The following is a 26,929-nucleotide window of genomic DNA, read 5'->3' on the forward strand; positions in this document are numbered from 1 at the left end:
AACACCCAATATTTTGTAAACTCTTAGTTGAGCACTGAGGGCAGGATCACACTGGGTGCTTTTGGCCTTTGGAACTGGTGCTACTCACGGTACCGGCATTCTTAGCAAGAGCACTTCAACAGCCATTCTGAGTTGTGTGTTCTGCAATGCTTACTCTTAATTCCACTGTGTCCTCTTGTTGTTGTTGTTGTTGTTTTTTTGTCATGTTGCCATTATTTGATATGTTGGTGTGTTAATTTTATATTGTCGCTCTAACAAACTTACGGGTTTAGAGCAACACCCATGATTCATTGCACAGATCTGTGGGTCAAAAGTCCAGGTAAGGCTTGGCTCGGCTGGTTCTCCACTTCAGAGTCTTACAAAGCTGAAATCAAGGTGTTGGTAGGGCTGTGATTCATTCTGGAAGTTCTGGGGATGACTAAATTCCCACCTCATTCAGTTTGATGTGGTTGTTACGCTGAGGTCCCTGTTTGCTTGCTGGCTGTAAGCTGGGGTGGCCCTTAGCTCTTAGAGGACTCTCTTCAGTTCTTACGGCAGCAACAGAAGGCCAAAGCCTCACATTTGGAATCTCTCTGACTGCCCCTCCTGCCCCATCTTCCTGCCTCTAGCCTGAGAAAGAGGTGTGTGATTAATCCAGCAATCGCCAACCGGTGGTCTGTGGACTACTTACTGGTGGTCTGTGAGGTCCGAAAGGTTGGCGACCGCTGGTTTAACGAAACCTTATTATTAGACCCACCCAGATAATTCAGAATAATCTCTTTATTTTAAGATTTAAAACCTTAATTACATGTGCAAAATCCCCTTTGCCATTATAATGAAACAAATTCATAGGGGTTTGGGTATAGACATATTTAGGGTCCATTCTAGGTACAACTTTTGGTGAATGTTTCTGTGCCAAGATGGCTAACGGTGGTGAATATTAATGCTAACCCTGCCTCAAAACAACAACAACAACACAAAAACAAACGAAACAAAGATTTTCATAGCTTAATGTTAAATGCCAAGTTCTACCCTGTTTCCAGAGACATTTAGGTCCAGGAAACATTGTAGAAGGCCTTTGATATAAAAAGCATAAAGGATTGCTAGATCAGCAATGGTGGCTGGAAGAAACTGACAGTCAGAAGCATAGGATGACTTCAGGGGACTAAAGGAATTACTACAAATATATATTTCTAGGAATGCATCTCCATAGCCTGAGGTAACATTAAAAAAAGTTTTTTCTAACATGTAAGGGCAGGAGCAGAATTTTTTAAAATTCTTTTTTGTTTAAAGTATTACATAAGTCTCCTTTTCCCCCCATTGACCTCTCCCAGGCAGCCCCCACCCCCCAGCATGTGCTAGCACCCCCCTATCCCCCTGTCTGTGTCCAATGGTTATGCTCATATGCATGCATACAAGTCCTTTGGTTGATCTCTTACCCCCTCAACCCCAGCTTTCCCTCATAGGTTTGGCAGTCTATTCGATGCTTCTATGACTCTGGTTCTATTTTTGTTCATCAGTTTATGTTGTTCGTTATATCCCACAAATGAGTGAGATCATGTGATATTTATCTTTCTCTGACTGGCTTATTTCGCTTAACATAACGAGGAACAGAATTCTTGGTATACTGGCTCTAACCCTTTAGTTGGTTCCCAAGGAGACCCTGGATATCTTGGGAGAGAGGCAGGGGCACCTAGGGAGCAGTGGCTATTTTACCAATGGGATGAAAGTATGTCAATATCCTAACAGTGAGTAAGGGGCGCAGTAAGACATCCAAAAGCCTGAATAACATGAGAATTAGCACTCCCTTCTAGGGGAGGGATTCTATACAGCACACACATGTTCGTATTTCAATCCTCCTCATAAATGTACCAATTCATTGTTATTAAGCAATTCGACTAATGTTGAATATTTTAATTTCATTTTGGTGTTAATATAACCCTTAAATAGAGAAATATAGTGTTAAAGCAAAATGGGAAAATGCCAGAAATTATACTATCTGAAGGAGCAAATCACCCACCTGAACAGTTAACCCAGTTTGCGTTCGCATCACTTCCTCAGTTCTCCCACGTGTCAGTTCTGCTCTTTGTGCCTCCGAAGGACTGTAATTTGGCTGCTCCACTTTAGGTCTTTATAATTGCTTCTTATCCAATTCATCTCTTTTTCCATTTCATCTTTTGTTTTGTTTTTCACTTTCACCTACTCTTCTCTATTTTTTTAGAGGCCATTTCTTTAGAGACCATTTCTTCCTAGCCATAGGTGGGCTAAAAACATGATTTTAGTCATATGTAATTAGACTTTCAAATCTGGTGGTACATTCTGCCTGAAGCTTTTTCAGGGGTATTTCAGAAGTCCAATTATAGGGCTATTCTCATAATAAGGACTATTAATTCATAATGAAATTATTTGCTTTAAGCTTCATCCAGATGCTGTGGTAAAAAATATACTAACCCAACCACATTCCTATAGGGTTATTAGTACGGCCAGTACAAACAAGCGAGGTCTGCTGAAATCACGGGTCTCTTCAGAATTTGGTGAAGAGTTGGGTGTTGGCTCTGTAGACAATCCCTCAGAGAATCCTACCAGTCCTTCCATCCTGCGGCCTACCATCCTTGATGTGCTAATTTTGCTAACCCTCTTAGCTCAAGTACATCCAAATCAGTTAGTGTGTAACAAACAAACGAACAAAACAATAACCGAATCCTTGCCTATCGGAGCCTTTCTGTTGTCTGTGCACATTTAGGACAACCTGCTTGGGAACAAAGTTCTTGGGTCACAGGTGTTCCCTCACAAAGCTACAGATGTTTCTCTATTTCCCTCTGGCTTTAGGTAAATAAGAGAGAAGTCTGAGGCCAGCGTGACTTTCCTTCCTTTCTGTATAGCTTTCACATAAATTTATTGGGCCCTTTTAGGGTTTTTTCTTTCTCCATGAAACTCAAGCATGTGCCACCCTGTGCTTTGTTTCAGCCTCTGCGGTGGATTTCATGGGTTGCCTCCCCGTTATCCATTTTTCCCTTTCACCTGGTAGCAGAACCTGGTGTTTCCAGACTACCATCTATCTGATCACCAGATTCCATTTCTCGGGTCTCAGTCCCTGCTTCAAGGGAGGGCGTATGTCACAAACAGTCCCAAGGAGGAATTCAGGACTCCTGTTTGGACCCCAGGCACAGAGGAATGCATTTTTTGTCTGAGTGTCCTGGTGTGTGTCTTCAGTGTCCTCGTCTGAGAAACTGGAACTACCATAATCACTTTGCCATGAGATAAGACAGTCTTTGGAGATGCCAAGACACAGAAAATGGAATCTTAAAGAAATGGAGCTGTAGCTTCTGGATTAAGAAAAACCTGACGCTCACCTATCTCTGGAATCACTGTTTATGTGAGCCAAACAATTTATTTATTCTTTAGTCGATCCAAACTGAGTTTGCTATACTCATTGCCCTGAGTGTCCCAAATACCAGTGCCTTTTTTTCAATGATTTCTCCCCAAATATTGTGAGACCTTTTAATTCACATACTCGAGTTTTATCTCAGTTTAGAACATGCTTCTTTCATTATGTTTTTGATTACTGCATTTTAAGACCGTCAATTTCGTAGGCCAGATTTCTATCGTCTACCCTTCATATTTGTCATTTTCTCACAGTTTTATTCTTTTCCTCAATGTTCTGATTCTACTTCCTACAGTATCAATTCTAATTTCTACTCCCTCCTCACATTTTAATTGTGCCAGTGCACTGGATTTTCTTATAATGCCACAGCGCATTCATCTCCCCTCCCATCTCACTTGCTGTTTTTACATTTCAGAATGTTTAATTCTTGTGGCCTTCCGTTTCTGTTTTAGAGAGTATGTCTTGTAGCATTCATTTGAGTCAGTCTACTGATTTTAAAGTTTTTTTCTTCTGACTTTGATAGTTAATCATTTTCAGAGTTTTGTATCTATTCTTTAGGCTTCTGGATAATGTTACTTGCCTTGTGCAGTCATTTTTTTCAAAGGCACAGGTTTTTATTTTTTTAGTTTGTATTCTTACCTCTAAGAGGGGCAATCTACCTAGACAACTTGTAGTCAACGCAATGTAGGCATTATTCTGAACTTATTTTGAAATCACTTAATGCTCTCTGAGTAGCTCTTAGATCGATTTTTATATCTCACATCTCATCTAATATTGCTTTGACGTCTCTGTCTCTACCTATTAGCTAACCCATTCTTCTCACCTCCTGAACTCCTGATCCCATTCTGCATGTTTTCCTGATATTTGTATGCCTATCCGAGAGAGAAAGAGATATAATTCTGATGGCAGAGGGGAGTCAACAACACTGTGGAGATATGGACAAGAAAAGTGTTGGGAACAGCTGCCCATTTTTTTTTTTAACTGAAATCAACCTTGTGTTTCTGAAACAAAGGAATGAGGGAGGGGAAAGGCCAGTTTAACTATTGCCATGTACACCTAACAAACCTGAGTCATCAAATGGGTTTTTAATCTTGTTCTGGAAAAATGGGAATTCTTCCAAATAATTTTGCCATTTTTTTTATTGGGGCTAAGTACTACTTAACTGCGTGCCTTTGAAATTAACTTTATTGCATGCTGATACCTGGAGAACTCAATATGACTCTGACAAGCAAAACCGACAAAGGGAGTGACTTCCAGATTACTTCTGAATATGTATTAGTATGTCAAATTATTAACAATTAAATGATGGGGTAACATAGTACAAACACACTTGGCAGGCTCCTGATGCCTGACTTCCAAAGTTTTGGATCTCCCAGGTTTTGGACCGAGAATGTCCAGCAAACTCTAACTGTGCCAGTGATAAGAGAAGAGCTGGTAGTATTCAATCCAGCTCATAGTAAAATCCAATTTCCAATGGAAAACTGCCATTTTGAATATTTCAATTTGCAAGTAAATACAGCCCACATGTCTGTAGTTGTCTATCAGACCTTTCTTTCTCATATTAAGACTTCACAAAATGTTTATAAGAAAATAAGAATAAGATTCAGAAATACATTTACCATATTCCTGGTTTTATAAAAGTGCTTGTGTGTGTGCGCATGCACACACACACACACACACACACACACACACATACACACACCCCCTAAGCAGCCAACAAGTCTTAAGCCTATCTCTGAGTAAATTCTAATACCTGTAGATTGAATATAGCCAGCAAAACTGGAACAATAAATCAGAAACGCAATACTATATGCAGAAGGTCATGTGGAATGCTCAGTACTTCCCATGGTTAAACTGGCAGGAAGTAAAGGAATAGAAAGACAGAGTCAGAAAAGAGAGAAAGAGCAAGAGGGACAAAAGAGAATAGGAGAAGTTTGGAGGAAGGGAAGAGGAGAAAAAGAGATAAAGGGAGGGAAAGAAAGAAAACTGGGTAGTATCTTTTATTTCTATAAGAAAAATGCCCTATTATTCTCAGTTAAGCCAAGTACTGGGTCTTATCAGACACCAGCTCCTCTAGCCACCATGGGAGGCCAGACGGGAGGCAGGAATTTGGTGCAAAACAATGGAGCACGGGTATCAGACAGACACAGACCACCCCACAGCAGTGGGTTACATGGAGTTTCCAACAGCTTGTCACTACAGTCTACCATTTGAGGACAAGATCAAGCATAATCTTTTGTCACATTTTACCATTTGTTATAATTTAGCACCTTAGGACTGTGCTGGGGAAAATTACTTAGGTATACAACAAAATCTCACACATTTACATTTATTTGAAATACCTTGCACTGTTCACTCTATTTATTGTCTTGTCTAGTAAATTTGCATGAATGTTATAAAACAACAAATGTAATATAATGGCATGCTTTGAAGAAGTTACCAAGGCCAGACTCTCCTCAGATCAGATGTCCCAGCTCTAGCTAAAATTATTTTATTGGTGCCTGGTACTTCTTATTTTGTAGGGATGGGAAGCACCCCTAGCACATGAGAGCCAGGAGACCATGGTGAGAAGTTTGCCACCCACTGAGGATTAGACTGGTAAGAGATGGCTTTCAGTGTACAAAACAGCAACTTTCTCTGCCAGTGCTTTATAGTAAGAAATGGTGGCTTCTTGCGTCAAACTAATTTTTTTTATACAAATCAATAGTTGGCAAATGGGACCAGAAAGACCGGAGACTTGATGACCCAGGTAGAACGGAGACTGTTCATCTGATTCTTTTCTTATTTAGAGGGAGGGACTAATGTAAGGGTTTCCAGGGTTAGTCCAATGAGTAGACCCAGAAGAAAAAATCTGAAGTAAAGATGCATGAGGTTTGGCGATGAAGAAGACTTAGAAGGGCCTTGGCCAGGTAGCTCAGTTGGTTAGAGCTTCATCCCAATATGCCAAGGTTGCAGGTTCAAGCCCTGGTCAGGACACATACAAGAATCAACCAATGAATGCATAAATAAATGAAATAACAAATCTATGTTGTCTCCTTTCTCTCTCTAAAAATCAATTAAAAAGAAAAAGACTTAGAAGGAAGAGAGGGCCCAGGCTCCAGGTCCTTCCTAGAAGAAGATCAGACAGAACCCAGTCCACATTATTCTCCAAGCCGAGGCACTCTGTAACTCTGCAGAAGGGTCTTCCTGATGTCTGCGCACTGGAAAAACTAGTTTGAAAACTGCTTGGAACTTTATCTTAAGACAATTTTCTTAACTGATAAAATGTGGTTGACTCGGTCCCTATTGCTACACAACTGATAAAAAGGAAACCCACAGTGAATTTTTCAGTTGAAAGATGCTTCAAGTCAAGCTTAACAACAGCTTTTTATAAAATTACCATATTCATTTACATTTTCCTCTGGATATTATTTTTAAATTGGGTAGAGGGGTAGCCAAGGCTTACATAAGAGTCTCGTGTTTTACTCTCTCCTTTTTTACAAAAAATATTTTCATTGATTTCGGAGAGGAAGAGGAAGAGAGAGATAGAAACATTAATGATGAGAGAGAATCATTGATAGGCTGCCCCCTGCACAACCCCACTAGGGATCGAGCCCACAACCTGGGCATATACCCTGACTGAACTGTGATCTCCTGGTTCATAGGTCTATGCTCAACCACTGAGCAACACCGGCTGGGTGACAACCTTCCTTAATCTTTGAGAATCTCAATCCCATCTCCCATCTTAAGCTAAAAACAGTTTACTTGAAGCTTTTTGGAGGGCAGTTTGGACCCTGTAATTTCGCTTCTGGAATTCACCATACAGAAATACTTGGGTAAATGTTCCACAAATAAGCACAAGGATTTTACGGCAACATTGTTTGTAATGAGACCACAAACAAACAACCTCTAAGTGCCCATCAACGAGAAATTAAATTATGAAATAAATGAATGGACAATTATTTAGCACTTTAAGAATAAGTTAGATTTCCATGATCTGACACAATATATTACAAAAAAATAAAATGAATAAGGCACTGTACAGAAGAGAATGGTGTATAGTATAAGTTCATCTCTGTGACGGAAATTTGCACATGTGCACATGTGCATATGTAAACATGTACTTATAAAAACACACACCTCTGAATTTGCAATTAGGATGATCTGAAAGTATATCGGGGGGTCATCTTTGGGAAGTGGATTTTGGGTGGGAGTAAAGACAATATTCACTTTTTATACTTCAGTACTATCTGACATTTTTGCAACCAACCTACTTTACTTTGTGGTAATTTTTAAAAAAATAAACCTAACTGGCATCTAGGTCTCCTAACTTGTTCCTTCCCTCAGGAATTCTTGTTTCTGAAAGTGGCATGTGGCGTGATGGATCACAGACACTGTGAGGCTCCCAGGTGGAAGTGTTTTTTAAAGAGCACAGACTGGGGAAGATCTGCCAGTGATGATGAGCACACTCGAAGGCTGGCACTCGAGTGCCACTACTTCAGGGCACAAAGGCCGAGCAGCTGCCTCAACCTCAGCTCATCTGTTTTTACAGACAAGGACCCTACCCGAACTAGAAAAGATGATAACATACGAGACAGAAGCTTGAGAAACCAATGAGCCTAGAGTAGAAGGGCAATGACTTGCTTTCTCTTCCTTTCCCGATAAATGCAAGTTGACTGTTTCTTCTTTAATGTATCCTTTTATTTGGATGGTGTAGACCTGTGCTGTCCAACACAGTACATGTGGCTCCTGAGCACTTGAAATGGGGCTAGTTCGCATTTGTTCAAATTTTTGTACCTACTGCGTGTTGAAATAAGAATATTTTGGACATATTATGTTAAATAAAATATACTATTAAAACTAATTTTACCTGTTTCTTTTTACCATTAAAAAATGTGGCTCCTTGCCCTAACCGGTTTGGCTCAGTGGATAGAGCGTTGGCCTGCGGACTGAAAGGTCCCAGGTTCAATTCCGGTCAAGGGCATGTACCTTGGTTGCGGGCACATCCCTAGCAGAGGTGTGCAGGAGGCAGCTGATCAATGTTTCTCTCTCGTCGATGTTTCTAACTCTCTATCTCTCTCCCTTCCTCTCTGTAAAAAAATCAATAAAATATACTTAAAAAAATGTGGCTCCTAGAACATTTAAAATTACATGGTGGCTCACATTATATTTTAAGGCACCAAATACAGTGCTTAGCTCATAGCAAGTGCCCAGTAAATATTATGCATTATTTGTACCAATGACTTGGATGATTTAAGTGATGAACAAGTGGTGAAGAAGTAGAAGCTGCATGTAGAGACACTATTCTTTTTAAGAAGTTTGCCCATGAAGGAAGGAGGAAAAGACTATGGGCACTGAAGGAGGAGTGAGGTCTCTTCCAGGATGGAGGGATGAGAGCTACTACTACATGGGGAGCTGCTGAAGAGGCAAATCAGAAGTAGATGATGGATGGGGGGAGGGTAGAAGCAGAGTAGGGTCAAGATCACAGGTTGAGGGATTTGCCTGGGAAGGAGGGAGAAGGCGTCCTTCTCAGAAACAGGACAGGATGAAGATGAATAGAGATTTTTGAGTTGAAAGAAGGAACATTGAGGAACTCACTTGGGATAGCCTCACTCATCTCAATTAACTAGAGATGAGGCTAAATGCTGGCTTGGGAGTGTGGGAATAGATTGGGGCTTAAGGACTGTGGGGGATGGACAGGGAGGGAATTGTAGTACCGGACTGGGTCTGAAACTAAGCAGGGGGGAGCCGGGGGAGAGGAGATGTGCCCACCAAAGGCCCAGATGGCAATGCTGAACCAACATGTGTGTTCCAGTTGCCCTTACTTCTGTCTGAAAGCAGAGCTTTCTTTTAAATGTGGAGTATTTGGATAATAATGACCTCTGAGATGCAGTGCCTCTGAGAAGGGAACAGTGGACATGAGTTCATCAGAAGGTTACTGAAGACTTAAGTACAAGCTGGGGGACCGGGAGCATTCAAGCTGAGTCACTCAGAGCCCTCAAACTGCGGTCTCCTCCTCGGTGCAAAGCACTTCCATCAGGAACACTGCTTCTAACCCTATGTGTAGTTCTACACTTTAAAAAAATCACAGGTTCTGAATGGGACAGGTGATGAAATTAAGACTGGGGAGAGGGAGTAGGAGAGGATGGCAAAAAGTTGAGAGGCTCTGGCAGTATAGTGCTCCCAAGCAGCAGATGGGTTGATGGATTAGAACATCCCAATTCCCTTCTGAGGGAAAATGCCTGGATTTAGTTACCTTGAAGAAGGCGATTGTGAGGAAAAGTTCAGGAAGAGGGCAACCTGTGCCTCAGGACAGGGACTCCAAGAGGCAGAGTGGAAGGGATTCAAGTTGAGAGCCAGAGGAGGGAGAAGAGGGTTGCTCAGAACAGAAATAAGACCTTGGGAAGTAGGCAAGGACAGTAGTTGTCAGTAAAAGGGAAGCAATGACTTGGGAAATTGGAGGGAAGGACATGATGGAGGAATGGCAGGAAGAGGACTACCAAGAGAAAATCTAGTTTAAGGAGAAGACCACAAAACAGGCAGACCCAGGGTGTCAGACTGGAGAGGCATGGGGTTGGGGAGCTGAAGGGCAGCACACCTGCCCCCGTAGGGAGATGTGAGGCCTAATGGTGGCTTCTCAGTGTAAGTCATGAGAACAAGTGTATTCTTCAAATCCATGTTAAAGTAAGATACACATTAAGAAGAGGAGAAATCAATGCTGATTACATTAAAAAGCACTAATTTATTCTTTTCCCCTGCATGCATTATTCACCCAAGATCAGTTCTTTTCCTGGATTCTATCTTGGGCATATCCTTACTAAAGAAAATGCTTCTTTGGAGTTTTCCCCATTTGGTTGGAAGGAGGGAAGGTGGAGGGGGGAGGGGAAAAAGAGAGAGAGAGAGAGAGAGAGAGAGAGAGAGAGAGAGAGAGAGAGAGAGAAAGAGAAACAATGGTGCAGGAAATATCCTAGAAGACATAAGAAATCTCGAGGTCCAGCTGAGTGCCTTGGTTTCCACACACATGTGCTGACCTAAGCTGAGGTGAGGAGTTTCCTCTCACAGATGAGGGCTTGCTTTCTGGTGCCTTGGTGTTCAGGTCAGCCGGAAAGGTCCTCATTTAGTTTAGGCCTTAAAGGAGACCACTCAAATATGGGGAAACAGCTGAGTCCGTAACCAATGGGAAAATTGGCAAGCCGCTCAGTGACATTTTAAAGACATTTGCTCACAGACCACTCAGCCACAAAGGACAGTTTTACTGTTAGTTTCTCAACTACTGGGTGTTTAATTCATAGAACCCAATGACGGCAAGCCTAGACAGGCCACCATACATTGGGTAATAAAACCATGAAGCCATGTTTCTTTCTTTCTAACAGTGACTGTGTTTATTATATTCTTCCTGGCGGCATTTGGCATTTCTTAGCTAGGGATCAGTAGTGTTGGCAACTCAGAACTTCTAAGAATTACTATCTGTTTACCACAATCTCCACATTCAACGAATTAGTAGCATGTTTTATTTTTTAAATGTGTATTTTCTTTTTAAGACTTTGCTATAACCTGGAAAACCTCACAGTTTCAAACCACAGACAACAGATCTGACCAGGATCACCAGGTAACCGATAGATATCTGTAGAGTTAACAACTGTGAAATTAACTTGCCATGAAGTTAAAAAAATCAATCTACCTCACCCATCCATCCATCTGTCCTATCCACCCAATCCCATCCTTGAAGCTGGCTACTTGTCTACTGACCACAGTTGTAGCAATGTTTTTTTTTTTTTAGGATTAAAAGATAGCTCCATGTGGAGTAAAGTTGGATTATCCATGAATGAACAACTAAAGGAGGAAGATAAAAAAAATCCAGCTCTTCTCTATTTTGCAGAATGCTACTGTGGGTCAGTGTGGGCAATTATTAAACCCAGATAATAGTGACAGATGGTATTTAAACTCTCTGGCTCTTTGGCAACCATCTGCCTAAGATTTTTTTTTTTTTTACTGAGTTCACTTCTCCTAGGTACTTTATTGTAGAATAGAAGGCACGCACCCCTTAATATCACAGAGAACTGGTCAACCTTTGCAATATAGAAGAGACTAGAAATCAAAGCTATTAAATGTGTGGTTTGCTTCTTGACCTCTCTAAAATATCATTGCTGCTACATTGTAATAACATACAGAACATTCCAGAAAAAAATATGGCCTAATAGGTAAAACAACAGCAAGGGCAGAAACATGGCAGAGTGGAAAAATCAAAGTTAGAGTCAGGCAGACCTGGGTTCAAACGTGGTTCAGCCACTTGAGAGCTGTGTGCCATGGGCACGTTCTTTATCCTCCTGGGGGAAGGCTCTAGTTCGCCATCTGGAAACTGGGTAATAGTCCTCGAATGAATGTGGGTTTAATGAGATAATGCAAGGAAAGGACCCAGCCTGGGTCTGCCACATGACAGATCCATGTTACGCCCTGAGCTTCTTTCTTCTCTCTCTGTTATGGAGGATGGTGAGCCTTGTATGACCTTGAAGGAAGGTTAATCATGACTCCTAGCCTTCCACTGAGAAATCTTTCCTCCCTCTAGTCTTCTCATTATCCCCATTTCTAGAACCCTACACGTATTCAGAGCTTTTACCTCAGCTCTGGCCTCTCTTCCCCACCAGGATTTAAGTTAATCCTCTAACGAAGCGTCCTGCGTATAGTAACCACTCAATAAATTATTTGTAGACGAGATGAAAAACACCTGTTACAGGGTTTCCAACATGTGACATGTACCACTGATGGTATGAAATGATTTCAGAGGTTGGACCTGGACTAGATTTCTTAATAATTTTAATGGTTATACTATATACATACATATATATGTGTATATATATGTGTGTATATATATATGTATATATAATGTATATACATATATTATATATATATTGTAGTGAATATTAGATAAATAAATAACTGGCTCATCAGATCTGTGATTTTATGTACTTTCCCTTAGATGAGGCTAAATATAAAAATAATGATTTAGGGTAAAAATTAAGTATGTATAGTTGTCATAAGAATATGGCAATAACCATGAAGAGATGACAAAATTATGGAAGTCTGCTTTTAGAATCTATGGCTTATGACTTTTCAGCTGGACACTCCACATTTGGGTCAATACTAAATCAAAAGTCAGGTCAGAACCAGGTCAAGCTGAAAGATGGACTCCAGAACACATCTGGCATAAGTAAGAAGCATGCACATTCTGATATCTGAGTGTTATCACAGGAAATGCCAAACGTGAACTGAGCAGGAACAAGGGTCAGATCCCATGGCTGTATGCAAGGTCACAGCCAAACTGACAGGAACTATCTAGGAGACAAGGTGTCCTCCCCAGGAAGGGTGTGTGGCAGGCCCTGCTTCATTCCCCCTCAGCTTTAAAGGCGCACCGGCCTGGAATCTGATACTGTTTTCCCCTAGAGGCAATTATTTCTCAGTTTACTATTTCTGTGTAAGGCTTTCTTTTGTGCACATCTGAAGGACCAATGGGTCTCTACCCAATATCTCAATTTCCCGGCAAGCTGAAGAGACTTTGCTGCTATTATCAAAGGAGTCTTTCTCTGAGTTCCTCTTCCCAGGCCCAATGTTAGGATGAGAACACAATCCTGTCATTTTGGAGTGGAATATACAATGAATTTTCCCCTATGAAAAAATGTAATAAATAGAAAATAGATTTTGATGAAGTAGTACAAATAATGTTTCATATATGTTGCAGGTTATATAGGGTTCTGCAAGCTAGACTGGGAACCAGATTACCAATCTATACTACCAACTCACTGTGGAAATGTATTAACACTATGAAATAAAAATTTCCATAGGGGGTGACTACCTATACTTACAAATACAGCAAATTCCTTACTAGTGAATGTTTAACACTATATAGCTTAAATTTTATATTTATTTTCACATTTTTCAGAAGAAAATTGGTGTTGTCATCAATTATGAGTGGTGTTCACGTCTTGTACTATTGAAAAATAACTAATCATACTCCTGCCATAACAAAAGGACTCAATCTTTACATTTGAGGACAATTCTTGACAAATAAATGCAATTCCAATAAACATTTCTCTGATCAATTCCCAGCTACACCAACTTATTCCTGGGATTAACTGGAATGACAGTCCTAACTCACACCCTGCAATATTGACAGAAATTGTTCTGACCATAAGCCTTTAACCCAATGTTTTCCACACGTGTCTGATGAAAAGAATTACACGAGGCGCTTTAAAAAACAAGAATGACTGGTCTCAGCTCAGTAAAGAATCAGACTTTGAAGGGAGAACCTGAGAGCTGAACATTTAAAGCAGGGGTGGGGAACATCCGGCCCATGGGCCGTATAAGGCCCTCAAAATCATTTGGTTTGGCCTTGCCAAGGCATTAGAGGTGAGTCAATTAAATATTTGACCAAATATAGCAGGCTAATTTTTAAGTCGATAATTTTTGTATGGCCTGTGAATGATGTGATAAATAGCCAAACGGCCCTTGGCAGAGAGAAGGTTCCTCACCCCGGATTTAAAGAATGCCCATCCCTGGTGATCCCGTCATCCAACACAGTGGTTCTTACCATGGAGGGTGAGTGAGGATCATCCGGAGGGCTTGTTAACACACAGGCTGCTGGACCCTAGCCCTAGAGCTCCTAATCCAGTCGTTCTGGGGTGAGGCCTCAGACCCTGTGTTTCTCACCAGGTCCCCAGTGATGCTGCTGCTGCTGGTCCAAGGACCACGCTTCCAAAACCACTTCAGACAAACCTCAGGGATATTGTGGTTCGGTTCCAGACCACTGCAATAACCTGAGTATTGCCAGTAAAGCGAGTCATAATCTTTTTGTTGGTGGGAAGGTCTCGCCTTCAATTTGTAAACAAAAAGCAACATCTGACTTGTACGCATGTATGCATAACCCATGGACACAGACAATAGGGTGGTAGAGGCCTGGGGTAGGGGGTAGGGGAGGGCTATAAGGGGTCAATGGGAGAAAAAAAGGGGACATACGTAATACTTTCAACAATAAAGATGAAAAAACAACACCTGTGAGCTCAATAAAAGGAGGGATGCCTGTATGCAGTCTGCCTGGCAAAACACTGCAATTCAATATTATGTTTTATCTTCCCTCTTTGGTAGAAAAACAACATTGGATTAGAGCTCACAGAGTTTCTTTGGAATCGTACCCCTGCTACATTTTTTTTTTTAAAAAGCTGCTTGACATTAGACAAATAAATTTACCACAATACCTCACTTGTCTATTATTGTGCAGAATCAAAAGATAGCATAACGGACGAGGTTTGGTCCTGAACTTGGCACACAGTAGGCCTGCATTACACATCTGTGTACTTTGATTTCCTTGCCATGATCTCCTCTTGTGAGCTACAGAAAAATCTGCTGAGTTCTAGAAATAGGTCTCAAAATGTATTATATGCACAAAACTTCATTTGGTTCAAACAAACAAGCAAGCAAACAAGCAATGGCTGACCACTTCTTGTGAGCGATCATATAGCTTCATTTTGAACATTACATGTCCAACGGGAATATATACTCAGCTTTTCAACTCACATTTTCCCATGGAAGTAAAAATAGAAAACAAGGAGAGATTAGATTACAATTAGGTTCTCTGTTTAATTTTGACCAGGCTGAATTTAGTACCTAGGTAAGAATTATTTTCCTGGCAGATCTTCATTATATTGTTTGGTTATTTCTTATATCCTGAAAATCAAACAAATCACAGACTCTTGGAGTCAGAGGAGCCCTGAGGTCATCCCACCCACCTACCCTGTGAATTCCACTGAAAATACCTCCGGGTGGTGGTCCAGCCTCTTCTTGGACACCTAATGAGAATGCACTATTTTCACAAACCCCAACCTCTTCTTCATTAGATTCCGCCCCCCTTTTGAGCAAAAATATTTATTTCTGTAATTTTAATATCTTTGGTCCTCGTCCTGCTCACTCTCCTGCCCGAATATACCTAATCTCTCCTCCACATGACAGCATTTAAAGCAGCGGTTCTCAACCTGTGGGTCGCGACCCCTTTGGCGGTCGAACGACTCTTTCACAGGGGTCACCTAAGACCATCCTGCATATCAGATATTTACATTACAATTCATAACAGTAGCAACATTACAGTTATGAAGTAGCAATGAAAATAATTTTATGGTTGGGTCACAACATCAGGAACTGTATTTAAAGGGCCAGAAGGTTGAGAACCACGGATTAAAGCATTCTGAAATAGTGTTGACATCTTCCTTGTCTGTTCCTCTTCAGCCTAAACATTGTTTTTTTTCTCACCATCAAAATTTCCACATACTTAGCCCAGGTCCTCTTCCTGTGGACACAGTCCACCTTGAAGCTATTTCCTCACTGAAAAATACCATCAACATGCTTCATGTTCACTATGTCCTATTATCAGCAACAAAACAAAACAAATTGTAGTGTAGAGTGTTTTTCTAGAGTTCCTAGAGCTGGAAGGCACAGTCAGACAACAGGATGCCATACGGACTAGAAGGGGGTTCAGGGCTGGCCTGGTCGTGGCAGCCTGAAGCAGGTGGATCTGGGAACTGTGACCCTACGTGAAACAGAAAGGCTGTGCTGCTTCTTAAATGACCCAAGACCCAGCCAGTTTCTTTCCAAGGAAGAGAGAGGGAGACAAAGGCATTTCTTACTTTCTACGAAACATTTCTGCGAATATGCAGCCGACACTCCAGAGGTCCACGGGGGTGGCGTAGCTGGACTGCAGCAGGACTTCGGGGGCCCGGTACCACAGCGTGACGACCTGCAACGGCAAATGGGCCGGGCGTTACTGAGGGAGACGGCTGTTTGCTTTGATGCCTCATCCCGGGTGGCTTAATGCCAAGATTCGATTCCGAAAGGTCAGATGAGGACACTGCGATAGAAGCTATAGGTAACGAGGATTCAGCGCTGACAGGCCAGGAAATGACATCACCACCACAACCTGGGTTCCTACCTCAGACTCTGCATGTCTTACTAGGAGGGTACAATATGTGCATTTCAGAAAGCAAAGCAAAGACTTAAAAAACAACAACACCTGCTTTAAAGTGATTACCTTTTTCTTAAGGGGCTTACAAAACAATACATGGGAAACATGTATTGGCAATGACTGCAGCTCAATTCCCAGGCATAGCATTACTGGGAAGTTAGAAGATGATTCCAGTGGCTGCTGGATGTGACTCTGCAGTCTAGAGAGCACCCTGGATAAGTCAAAACTTCTCTGATCACGAGACTCTGGGGAATTAAAATAAAGCCTCCTTCAATGCTGATCTTTTCAGAAAACAAATTTAAAAAAGTAAGAACTTAAGAGACATGTGTAACCCAATTATTTATACCAGGTGCAAAAAACTCATCCAGAGGAAGGGATTCTCAAATGGGAAGAACCCCGCTTGATACAGAGCCCTGTATAATAATAGATGAAACACAACTGTAATTATTTCTCCCAGGTTGAGAGATGAGGAAAGCATATCATTAAGGCTTCAGATTTATAAGAGCACGTAAGGGTTCAAGGCTTCTTTCTGGGGGGAGCAGACATTTTATGGATGCCTGGAATGAAGGTGTGTTCTTTACTGTCAGATAAGAAATGCAACACACCTATCTATTACATAAGCCTTTTATATTATTCACATTCCTTTTATCCTTACTTATTGTTTTGTCTAATTGTATTTTTGCTGATGTCGAAATTTCCTGATATTCTGCTTTATGTATTTTGATGGTAGAGGACTTGGCACAGTAAGATTACAGTAATAAGTCTCCAAAGCTGGCTGCCATCAATTTCCTTCTCTCCTTGTATGCACACATTGCTTCTTTCATCAGAGGATGGAGTCTAATCCACTTTCCACTGAATCTGAGCTGGCCTTAGGTGGTGGAAATGACATCTGAGACTACCACAACTAGGTAGGTCACAGGAATTCTGGCAGCCTGAACCTGGCTGAATGCTTGCTCTTGGGATGCTTCCTCTGAGAACCCAGCTGCCTTGCAGTGAGAAGCCCACAAGATGTTCCGGTCGACAGCTTCAACTGAGATCTCAACCAACAGCCATAGGAGTGGACCATCTTGATGTTCACGCCCACTTGGTCCTCTAGAATCTAGGGTCTAGATGACTGTGTCCCCTGCCATATCACTTGGAGGAGGAGACCTACCCAGCTGAGTCCAGTCAACCCACAGAATTGTGAGTGATAATAAAATGTTTTAAGTTTTGGGGTAATAATATAGCAATATCTAATGAGATTCTGGACTGGTTCCTCTTCTTCATCTCATTTAGCATGTTTTGCTTTGAATTCATGCAAGGAGTCAAGTTTTATTTAAGGCAGGGGTGGGGAATGTCCGGCCCCAGGGCTGTATAAGGCCCAAGAAATCATTTGTTGGGCCCTGCCAAGGCCTTAGGGGCGAGTTAATGAAACGTTTGACTAAATATAGCAGACTCATTTTTAAGTTTATAATTCTATATGGCCTGCAAATGATGTTATAAATAACCAAATGGCCCTTGGGCAAAAAAAAAACAGTTCGCCACCATGGTTTAAGGAATAGCTGGTTGATATCTAAGGGAGAGATGGTTGGTGATGTAATAGAAATGAAAAAAGAAAACAAATGGATCCACAATACCTAAACAATGTGACTCAGTTATCATTTGGTTTCAACATATCTTTCCAGCGTCATCTCCCACAGTATGTCCATATTCCCTACAGTTGCATCACATATGAGACCACACCACGGGCTCTCAACCCTAACTACACACCAGAGTCATTCATGGGGCTTTTAGGAAAACATAGGTGTCTGGGCCTTTTCTCACCTTCACTGAGTTAAGGTCTCCATGGGTGGGGTCCCTGGAGTTTTTCTTTTTCTTTTCTTTCTCTAAAATAAAAAGTTCTTCAGGAAACCCTAACCCTTGGCTAGGTTTGAGCACCTTTCAACGACACACACATATCCTCCAGCTTATGCCTCCATCCTTTTATTGACACTGTTCTCCTAGGCTGGAAAGCTCTTCTTTCTCCTTTTCACACGTGGACATTCTACTTAGTCCAGAAAGCCCAGCTTTGATGCCATCACCTCCCTGAAACCACTGCCACCTGAAAATCATACCTTGTAACATGGTTCATAAAAACTATGGTTCATTCTAAAGGGTGTGGACCCAATATTATCCATTGTTATGTCTACCACCACAATACTGTGCACGATGTTATTGGAGTTTAACAAAAATAAAATTAACAACTTCAAGGCAATCATTTCTAGAAGATAATTGGGCAAAATTCAATTACCAGTCATTCCCCAAAAAAGAAGGTACTTACTACTTTTGGTGAGTAGAATGTGCAATTCTGAGCGCTAGTTTTTAGTTATAATTAATTTCTGCTTTACTAATATTTTTAGCTGGAGGAACACTTCCTTCCCTACTTCTCTGATGCACTGTCAACAGAAATGCAGGTGCAAACTGTCCATAAAGTTCCACTTGTGTGGTTTTGAGACATACATAGACACTGTGAGGTCACACACTTATCTTCTCACCCCAATATGAAATAAAGCCTAGTATCATATAAGATGAAAAGTTCAATCTTAAAATAGCATTGTTTTAGGCTGTTCTAAAGAGGCTGTGATTTCTGATTGATTATGCATCCCAAATCATTTTAGTGATACTAATTACAATTCTCAAATAAATGTTTAAACAGCTTAAAATAAGAACAATATTGATATGGTTAAGAAGTTCCCTTCCATTCCTTTTTATTTTTTCTGAAAGAGAGGAGGGGGGAGAGAAACATCAATCAGTTGTCTTTCATGTGCCCCCATCATGGATCAAATCCACACAACCTGGGTATACGACCTGACTGGGAATCGAACCAGCGACTCTTTGGTGCATGGGATGATGCTCCAACTAACTGAGCCCCAGGGTGCTTCCATGCCTGTTAAAATTTAGGTACTATTCAAAATGGATAATGAATCCAATGTCTTAAAAATGTTTATTAATAATGACCATTCTGTTTTATTCTATTATAATATATTGGTTACATTAATAAATTTCCTAATATGTACCATCCTTGCTTTCTTAGAATAAATCATTCCTAATCATGGTTTATTATCCTTTTAATAGTCTTTTGCATTCCATTTCCTACTATTTATTTAACATATTAACATATATATCTAAATGAGACTGATTCATAGTTTTGTTTTTTGTGTTAAGTTTTCATGTTTTGATATTAGGGACATGCAAGCTTTCCATCTTTTTCTATATTCTGAAATGTTAGAAACAACGTAATAATCAGTCCCTTCAAGGGATTTACTTGTAAAACCATCTGGGTCTGGATCTTTCTTAGTAGCGTGTCTTTAACAACCTTGTAAATGTCTTCTTGGTAATTAGTTTCAACCTCTTTTGAATCAATTTTGCTAATGATAACAAATTTCCCTATGAAAATATTTAATTTAGATTTTAAAATGTATTGGCTTAAATTTTGTACATAGTATTTCCTAGTATCAGTTTTCTTGGTTTTCTGAGAAAAATATGACTTTTCTCTGAATGTTGTATATTTTTGTTTTTGCTTTATATCAGTCCGTTTGTTAATTTAGCCATATAATTTATTAAAAAAAACTGACATGGAGTTTTATTTCTATTTTGGGAGGATTATTGTTTTATTTTATAATTAGTTGACTTCTTTTTTCTTTTTTGTTAATCTTTAAATAAAATCTCATTTTGCTAATCTTTGAATAATATGTAATTTAAAGATTTAAAATCTTTAAATAATCTATAATTATTTTCTTAAAAAAGTAAATTAATTTGAAGGACACATTATTTAGAAAAGTGTCTTAAAATATCCATATGGTCATAAAATTTCCATAAAATTAATCATTATTTATGGTTATCCTTTAATTGCTGGATTTCTAATTTTATTGCATCATAGTCAAAGAATGTAACCTTTTCAATTTCCACTTGGTAGAATTTATTATTGTTTTCTTAATACTATCCACACACTTGGTTTTTGTTCCATAAGGTATAAGGGGAACTTTTAAGTATAAAGTTCTTTATTAACAAGATCCTTACTTATATTTTTCTATATTTTATTTGTCAAACTCTAAAAGAGAATTTGCGTTTTTGTTTTCCTTCCCCCAGAATCTCCTGGTGTTTCTAAGAGTTTCTGCCTTATACACATTGGACTATGTTTTTGGTAAATAAAATTTATGACAAGAAAAATACTATGATGATAAGAAGAATTTAGATGATGGTAGACATAAAATATAAAATAAATACACAAGTCCTAATAAGTCAGTTACAAAATATAATGAGAAAAAGACCCCATCCATAATAGCAACAAAAATGTAAAACACCGAGGAATTAAGAAAAGTGCTATTTATATAAGTAATATGATATATTACTGTTAAAGAACATAAAAAAACAAAATGGGAAGACAGACCATGCTAAGATGGGGAAAAGTCATATTATAAAGATAATAGTCACTCATATATTAACACATAAAAAATATATAAGACAAACCAATGATTTTGTTTAGAAATTTAATTTAGAAAATAATGCATCTCTGGCTCAATAATGCTTCATAGTTTGAGAAATGAGGATGAAGGGCATTTGCTCTCTGTTACCAAAATATACTCTAAGGTACCACAAATAAAATGGTGGTCCTAACAGATTAAAAAGAGAGTAAATTCCAGAAAGAGACTGATATGTTAATGGGGTTTAAAGTTCTTATAGCTGCTTATTTCCTCTGAGTGAGAGAGAAAATATACAATAGGGGAAAGTAAGACCACTGGTCATCCATTTGGAGTAAAATAAGTTTGATCCCTACGTTACACCATCTATAAGAATCTATTAAGAAGAAAGTGGATACAGAGTGAAAGAACTAAGAAGTAGAGCTAGAAAAATGTATTGGGAGAGAACAGACGCGGACCTTGGGGTGTGGAAGTCTATGTTAGCATGATGGGAAATCTACAAGCCTGAGGTGAAAAGACTTATAGAGCCAGCTCTTTAAACTGAAAGCCTCCTCGGCAAACACTATAAAGAAAGGCAAACGATAAATGACAAACTGGGACCAAACATCTAAAACGAATTAGGTCAATAAAATAATTCAACAGAAAAATAGATGACAAATATGAAAGATAATTTACAAGAAGAAAAAACCATCAAAGCGACCCAATCTCATTAAAAGGAAGGAAGGAAGGAAGGAAGGAAGGGAAGGAGGGAGGGAGGAAGGAAGAAAGGAAGGAAGGCATCACAATAAAAGGCCTGGTTGGCAGAAATGGAGAGAATGACACCACTCAGCATTGGCCATGGTATGGGAACACTTTCCAATCGTGAATTGGCACCATCTTTTTAGAGGACAATCTGACATTATGCATAAACTTAACAGTGTCCATGTCCCTGACCCAGAGTTCCACTTGTGGAAACTTATCCTACAGAAATAGTCATGCTAGTCTACAAAGAGGTACTCACAAGGTTGCTTACTCCACAATAATTTCCAACAGAGGAATATTATTCAGCTATAAAAAAAGAGCTAGTTTTTCACCCTGCTCACTCCTGCTCACATACAAAAACGTTATGTGATATACTGTTAAGCGAATAAATAACTTTGTGAAATACATTCTAACTTTTATGAACAGCTCATGTGGGTATAAATGTAGTAATCGTATAGGCAAACAGAAATGTCTGCCAGGGCACACAGGCATCATGCTTTAAAAGCACAGCAGACACAAAAACATGGTGGTAGAAAGCTGGAAGGAAAAGAGGGGCTGCATGACAACTGTGGAGGTGCAAGACCAGTCAGGTCCTGTCGTCAGCAGGCACATTTTTTAGCTGAGAAAACAGAATGCCAGAGAGGTTGAGTAATATGACTGGAGCCACGGAGCCGAGAGAGGAAAGGGCTGATTCTCATCGGGACTGTCTGACTTCAGCCTTGTGCCCCTCCCTCAACATCCTGCACAGCACCTTGAATTCAGCATGCCAAACACCCACAAATCAATAGGCCAATATACAGGTTAGGTTGCAATCACATAACTAACAGGAAAATATTTTAAATTTAACTTGAAATATTAAATGTGAACTTTAAAAAGAGTTTGCAAATTTCAAAAACTTCAGCTATACTTTGGGGTTAACAAGATTTGCTTTTTAAAAAAAGGGTTTAAGCCCTAACCGGTTTGGCTCAGTGGATAGAGCGTTGGCCTGCGGACTGAAGGGTCCCAGGTTCGATTCCGGTCAAGGGCATGTACCTTGGTTGTGGGCACATCCCCAGTAGGAGGTGTGCAGGAGGCAGCTGGTCAATGTTTCTCTCTCATCGATGTTTCTAACTCTCTATCCCTCTCCCTTCCTCTCTGTAAAAAAATCAATAAAATATATTTTTAAAAAAGGGTTTCAGAAAAAGGTGACTATTATCCAGTTCTGATTCACAACAGTGCTCTGTATGGCATGACATTTATTCATCAAATTCCCATTTAATAATTGTAATGAAATCTAAGATTGAAAAATCTCTTGGGCATTCCCAAGATTTTTGCTTGGTCTCTGTGTATGTAAATCATTGTAACAAAATGAGAGAAATTAGATTCATTAATTAGGTTTATGTTTATGGTCTATTTGAACTATCAGTATTTGTCTAATGAGACATCATTTTGGTTTAATCTTTGTGGAATTTGACACGCTTAAATTCCAAAACAAAGTATGACCCGTACAAGACTTACATTTCTGGTTAATTCGCTAAGAAGATAACTTCAACAACACTGAAGGCCTACATTTAAAAATAAGAAATTACTACCTTTTGTAATAGATATAAATCTATTAGTTGTTCCCTAGTTTATGTAATATTAGATCATAAATCAAGAGAGCTTTCCCAGTTTTAATATCCTAATTTATGTGTCTGCTCTACATTCTCTAACCCTGTGTCCTTTAAATCCTCACTTTAAGCCACTGTAATTTAAAATATCTCAAATGATGACAATTTTTGTAATTTCTTGGAATTTAAAATGCATAAATTCCAAGTTTTTGAGGACAAATTGTAACAATTTTCCCTGACAGTACAAAATAAATTCTGTTTGCTTAGGAATCATTATACTTCTGTGCCTCTAAAATGCAAGACTGCTTAACATCAAACTAGTTTAAGTCACACATATGCAAACGTGTTCATTTTTGTCTTCAAGGTTTATAAAGAACGGACAAAACCGATAGAAATACTTCGAGATGTTAGTGCATGAAATAAGTTCTCGACAATGTAATTAACTTCCACCTAAAAGTTCTCTATGTTTTATAATTCTACACATCCTTAAAAACAAAATATAAGGGTAGATTTAAAAACATGTTGAGGGAAACAATGATTGCAATGTATAAAGATCAACATTTAGAAATCTATGACAAAGGTGGCTTCTAACGATAACAATGCAGTTATCTAATAAGCAAAGATAACAATAGGAACTATGGACAGAGTTTGGGAGCCAGCTGGAACCAAAGCAAATTCAAAGTTTACTACAACCATTACATGTATTAACAGCCTCCAGAGGCGGTGAATGGATTTGGCAACCCCAGGGGGAGCGGAAGCTGGGCGGGGGGGTATTCAAGGATATTTATACAAGTGGATGTATCTGTTTAAAGTGCTTTGATCTCTATTCACAATTTTTTGAACCAAATCAATAACAGTATAAGATAAAGTAGAGCCAAGGCCAACTCTGACTCAAAATACATGTCAGAGGAAACCACTCCTACTTAATATTCAATTTAATAGTTGTTTTTTTAAATTCATGTACCCTTTCAACCAAGAACCTGAACAAACTTTGTAGATATTATCTGAATCATCCTTATTTTATGGCTACATCCTTTTGCCTCTCCGAATGGTCTCTACCCTGGCAGGTGGGCCTATATCTATCTTGTTGGGTATGGCCAATGGGAAGAGGAGGCATGAGTTCAGAGAGAGGGAGAGGGAGAAGGGTGAGGCAGCGTCTTTAACTCCTTGATTTCCTCCCAGCAAGGCAGTCTAGCGTTGGCTGTGTTGCCATCACAAAGTCACTGTCCATTCTGGGCAGCCCATTTTGATTCCCTTCCAGTCTGGGAATGGTAATAGCCTGGCTACAGCTAGGATTAACGTGACAGCATCATTGCCTGCACTTCCCCTAAACCCACTTCTTTGTAAACCTCTGTAAACAAGCCTTCCCTGAGTTATCTTATTTTGAGCGTGCTATCTATTTGCTGTTGGGACTCCAACTAATACATTCAGTCCATAGATGGAAGTAGCATGGGTGGCAAGTTCTCTAAGCCTCAGTCTTTCCATCTGTCCAAGAGGATGTTTAGACTGGATGGTCTGTAAGGTGACCTCTGCTGGCATTCTGAGAGTCCTTAAATGATTGAGCAATGGAAATAAAGATTTAAAAAAATGCATATACTGTACAGACCTAGACCCAAGAGCTCTATCTTCAGACATCCTTGCCTGCCCTTTGGGTTAGTACTTATTCATCGAGTGTACCAGTGTGGGGATATTCTTCTGGGGGTGAGGGGTGGAGTGGGGAGATCCTTCAACAAGTCTCAAATGAAAACTTAGACAATGATTTCTGAGGAATATGGACACAATTCTTGGAATAACTCAAAATCTGTATATTGCCCAAGTGAAGATGTTCCAAGGTGTCCTGGAACCAACCCTCTGTGGATACCAAGGGATGACTATAATTATGTACAGTATCTTTAAAAAAGGAACTGGACCTGTGGAGGGAGGTAGGGCTGAACCAATTTGATTCAGAGGCTGTGTAAGAAGACTCGAAGGGCAATGACACAGGAGAAATGAGCTGAAATGAAGGGACCCTTTGGGCAAGAGTCACACAGGAGCAGGGCCTGTGTATGTACCTGTGGGGAGCGGGTGGGGAATGATAATGACCTGCTGAAGGATGAATGGAAGTGGATTTCAGGGCCAGTAGCACTAACCATTTCTTTCTGAGCCTTATACCTCAGTCATTTGGTTAGTAGCTAAGTAGTTCTACCTAAAAAAGGTTTTAACCCAGATACCAATCAAGCCTTAAATGGGCTTCAGTTCAATTCATCAAGCGAGTGCCCACATGATGAGCGGTACCATTAGTCCTGGGAAGGAAAGCAGCAAGTCAAAGGAGTTGGCGGAAGGACTACTGGGAGCAGGGCAGGATCAGGGGGGAGGGTGTGTGTGTGATTTAAGTGCAGAATGCTAGGGTCCTGTCTGTGCTAGTGTTCCTGCTACTTTTCCAGTAACTGCCTGGAGATCTCTTCGTCCACCAGTCCCTTAAATAATTGTTTTCTCTAAGGCTGGATCCTCAGCAGTTACTTTCCTTATGTGATGAACAATCCTTGGGGAGCATTCTAGGTGGGTGCCTCCAAACCCATACTCTGCAGAGTGTCTGACCCACATTTCTAACTGCCCCCTCACATTAGCACTTACTACTCCCTTAGGTACTTGAATTTCAAAATGGGAAACTGTCTTTCCGCTGACACTTGCTTTTCTTAGATTCTCTCTCTGCAAGCAAAATCACCACCTACCCAGGCTCCCCACTCATTCCCACTATCAAAGCGGTCCCCAGCTCCTGCTAACCTCGTCCTCCCTGACCGGCACAACAGCTTCCTCTGGGGTGTGTTTCTACAGTCTGTCTCCTTCCTCTCTGTCCTCTCTACTGAATCTGAAGCTGTGCTCACCATACTCCTGCTTAAAATCCTTCACCCACTCTCCAAAGCTTTTAAGGTCAAGTTCAAGTCCAATTTATTCACAATGCCCCCGTATCTAGCTCCCATCTCTCTCTCTGGTTTTATCACCCGCTCCTCCTTCCCAGGAAAGCGCTCAGAGGCTTTATGGTTGTTCAAATATGCGTGCTGTGTCATGTCTCATGGCCTTCCCACATGCTGAGATCTTTCTCTGGAATGTTCTCTCGCAACACCATTCTTAATTCTTGTGAACCCTGCCCTGTCTAGTCCTCTCCAATTACATGTATCCAGCACTTACCACACGGCACCCCATTCATCGTGTACTTACTGCCTACTAAACCCAAAGCCAGACCTTTGAGGATGGAGACCATTCCTAAATGAACTTTCCATCCCCAGCACCTCACAGAGCAGGTGTATAGCAGGCATAAAATAAATGTACATTTTAGTATATGTGTGGGTACCCAGAAGACAGCAGAATAGAGGACTATAGGATTAGAATGGATAACTTTGGGCATGTCACAGGGGTTTCTATCTATACTAATAAAAGGGTAATATGCTAATTAGACCAGGAGACCTTCCAGGAGACCAGCCAGGGAGGGCAGTTGGGGGCCATGAGGCTGGCAGGGGAGGGCAGTTGGGGGCCATGAGGCTGGCAAGAGGGGCGGTTGGGGGTGAGAAGGCCAGTGGGGGGACAGTTGGGGTCGAGCAGGCCGGCAGGCAGGTGAGCGGTTAGGAGCCAGCAGTCCCGGATTGTGAGAGGAATGTCTGACTGTCGGTTTAGGCTTAATCCCACACCAGTAGTCGGACATCCCCTGAGGGGTCCCAGATTGGAGAGGGTGCAGGCCGGGCTAAGGGATTCCCCCAACACCCCAGCACGAATTTCGTGCACTAGGCCACTAGTTATAAATTTACAGACTACGATCATGTACTCATCTCCACAC

The 26,929-nt window shown here is 40.4% G+C and overlaps 1 protein-coding gene across 1 annotated transcript in view; it reads right to left on the reverse strand.

Moving 5' to 3' along the window:
• CDK6 (cyclin-dependent kinase 6) overlaps nucleotides 1-26,929 on the reverse strand; it is a 205,728-nt gene that overhangs the window by 43,783 nt on the left and 135,016 nt on the right. Inside the window, exon 4 of the mRNA XM_006779264.2 lies at nucleotides 16,015-16,124. Within this exon, the coding sequence (XP_006779327.2) occupies nucleotides 16,015-16,124 (110 nt within the window). The remainder of the gene's footprint in view (nucleotides 1-16,014; nucleotides 16,125-26,929) is intronic.

The sequence above is a fragment of the Myotis davidii genome, unplaced genomic scaffold (genome assembly GCF_000327345.1).
Source record: "Myotis davidii unplaced genomic scaffold, ASM32734v1 scaffold187, whole genome shotgun sequence".
Lineage (NCBI taxonomy): Eukaryota > Metazoa > Chordata > Mammalia > Chiroptera > Vespertilionidae > Myotis > Myotis davidii.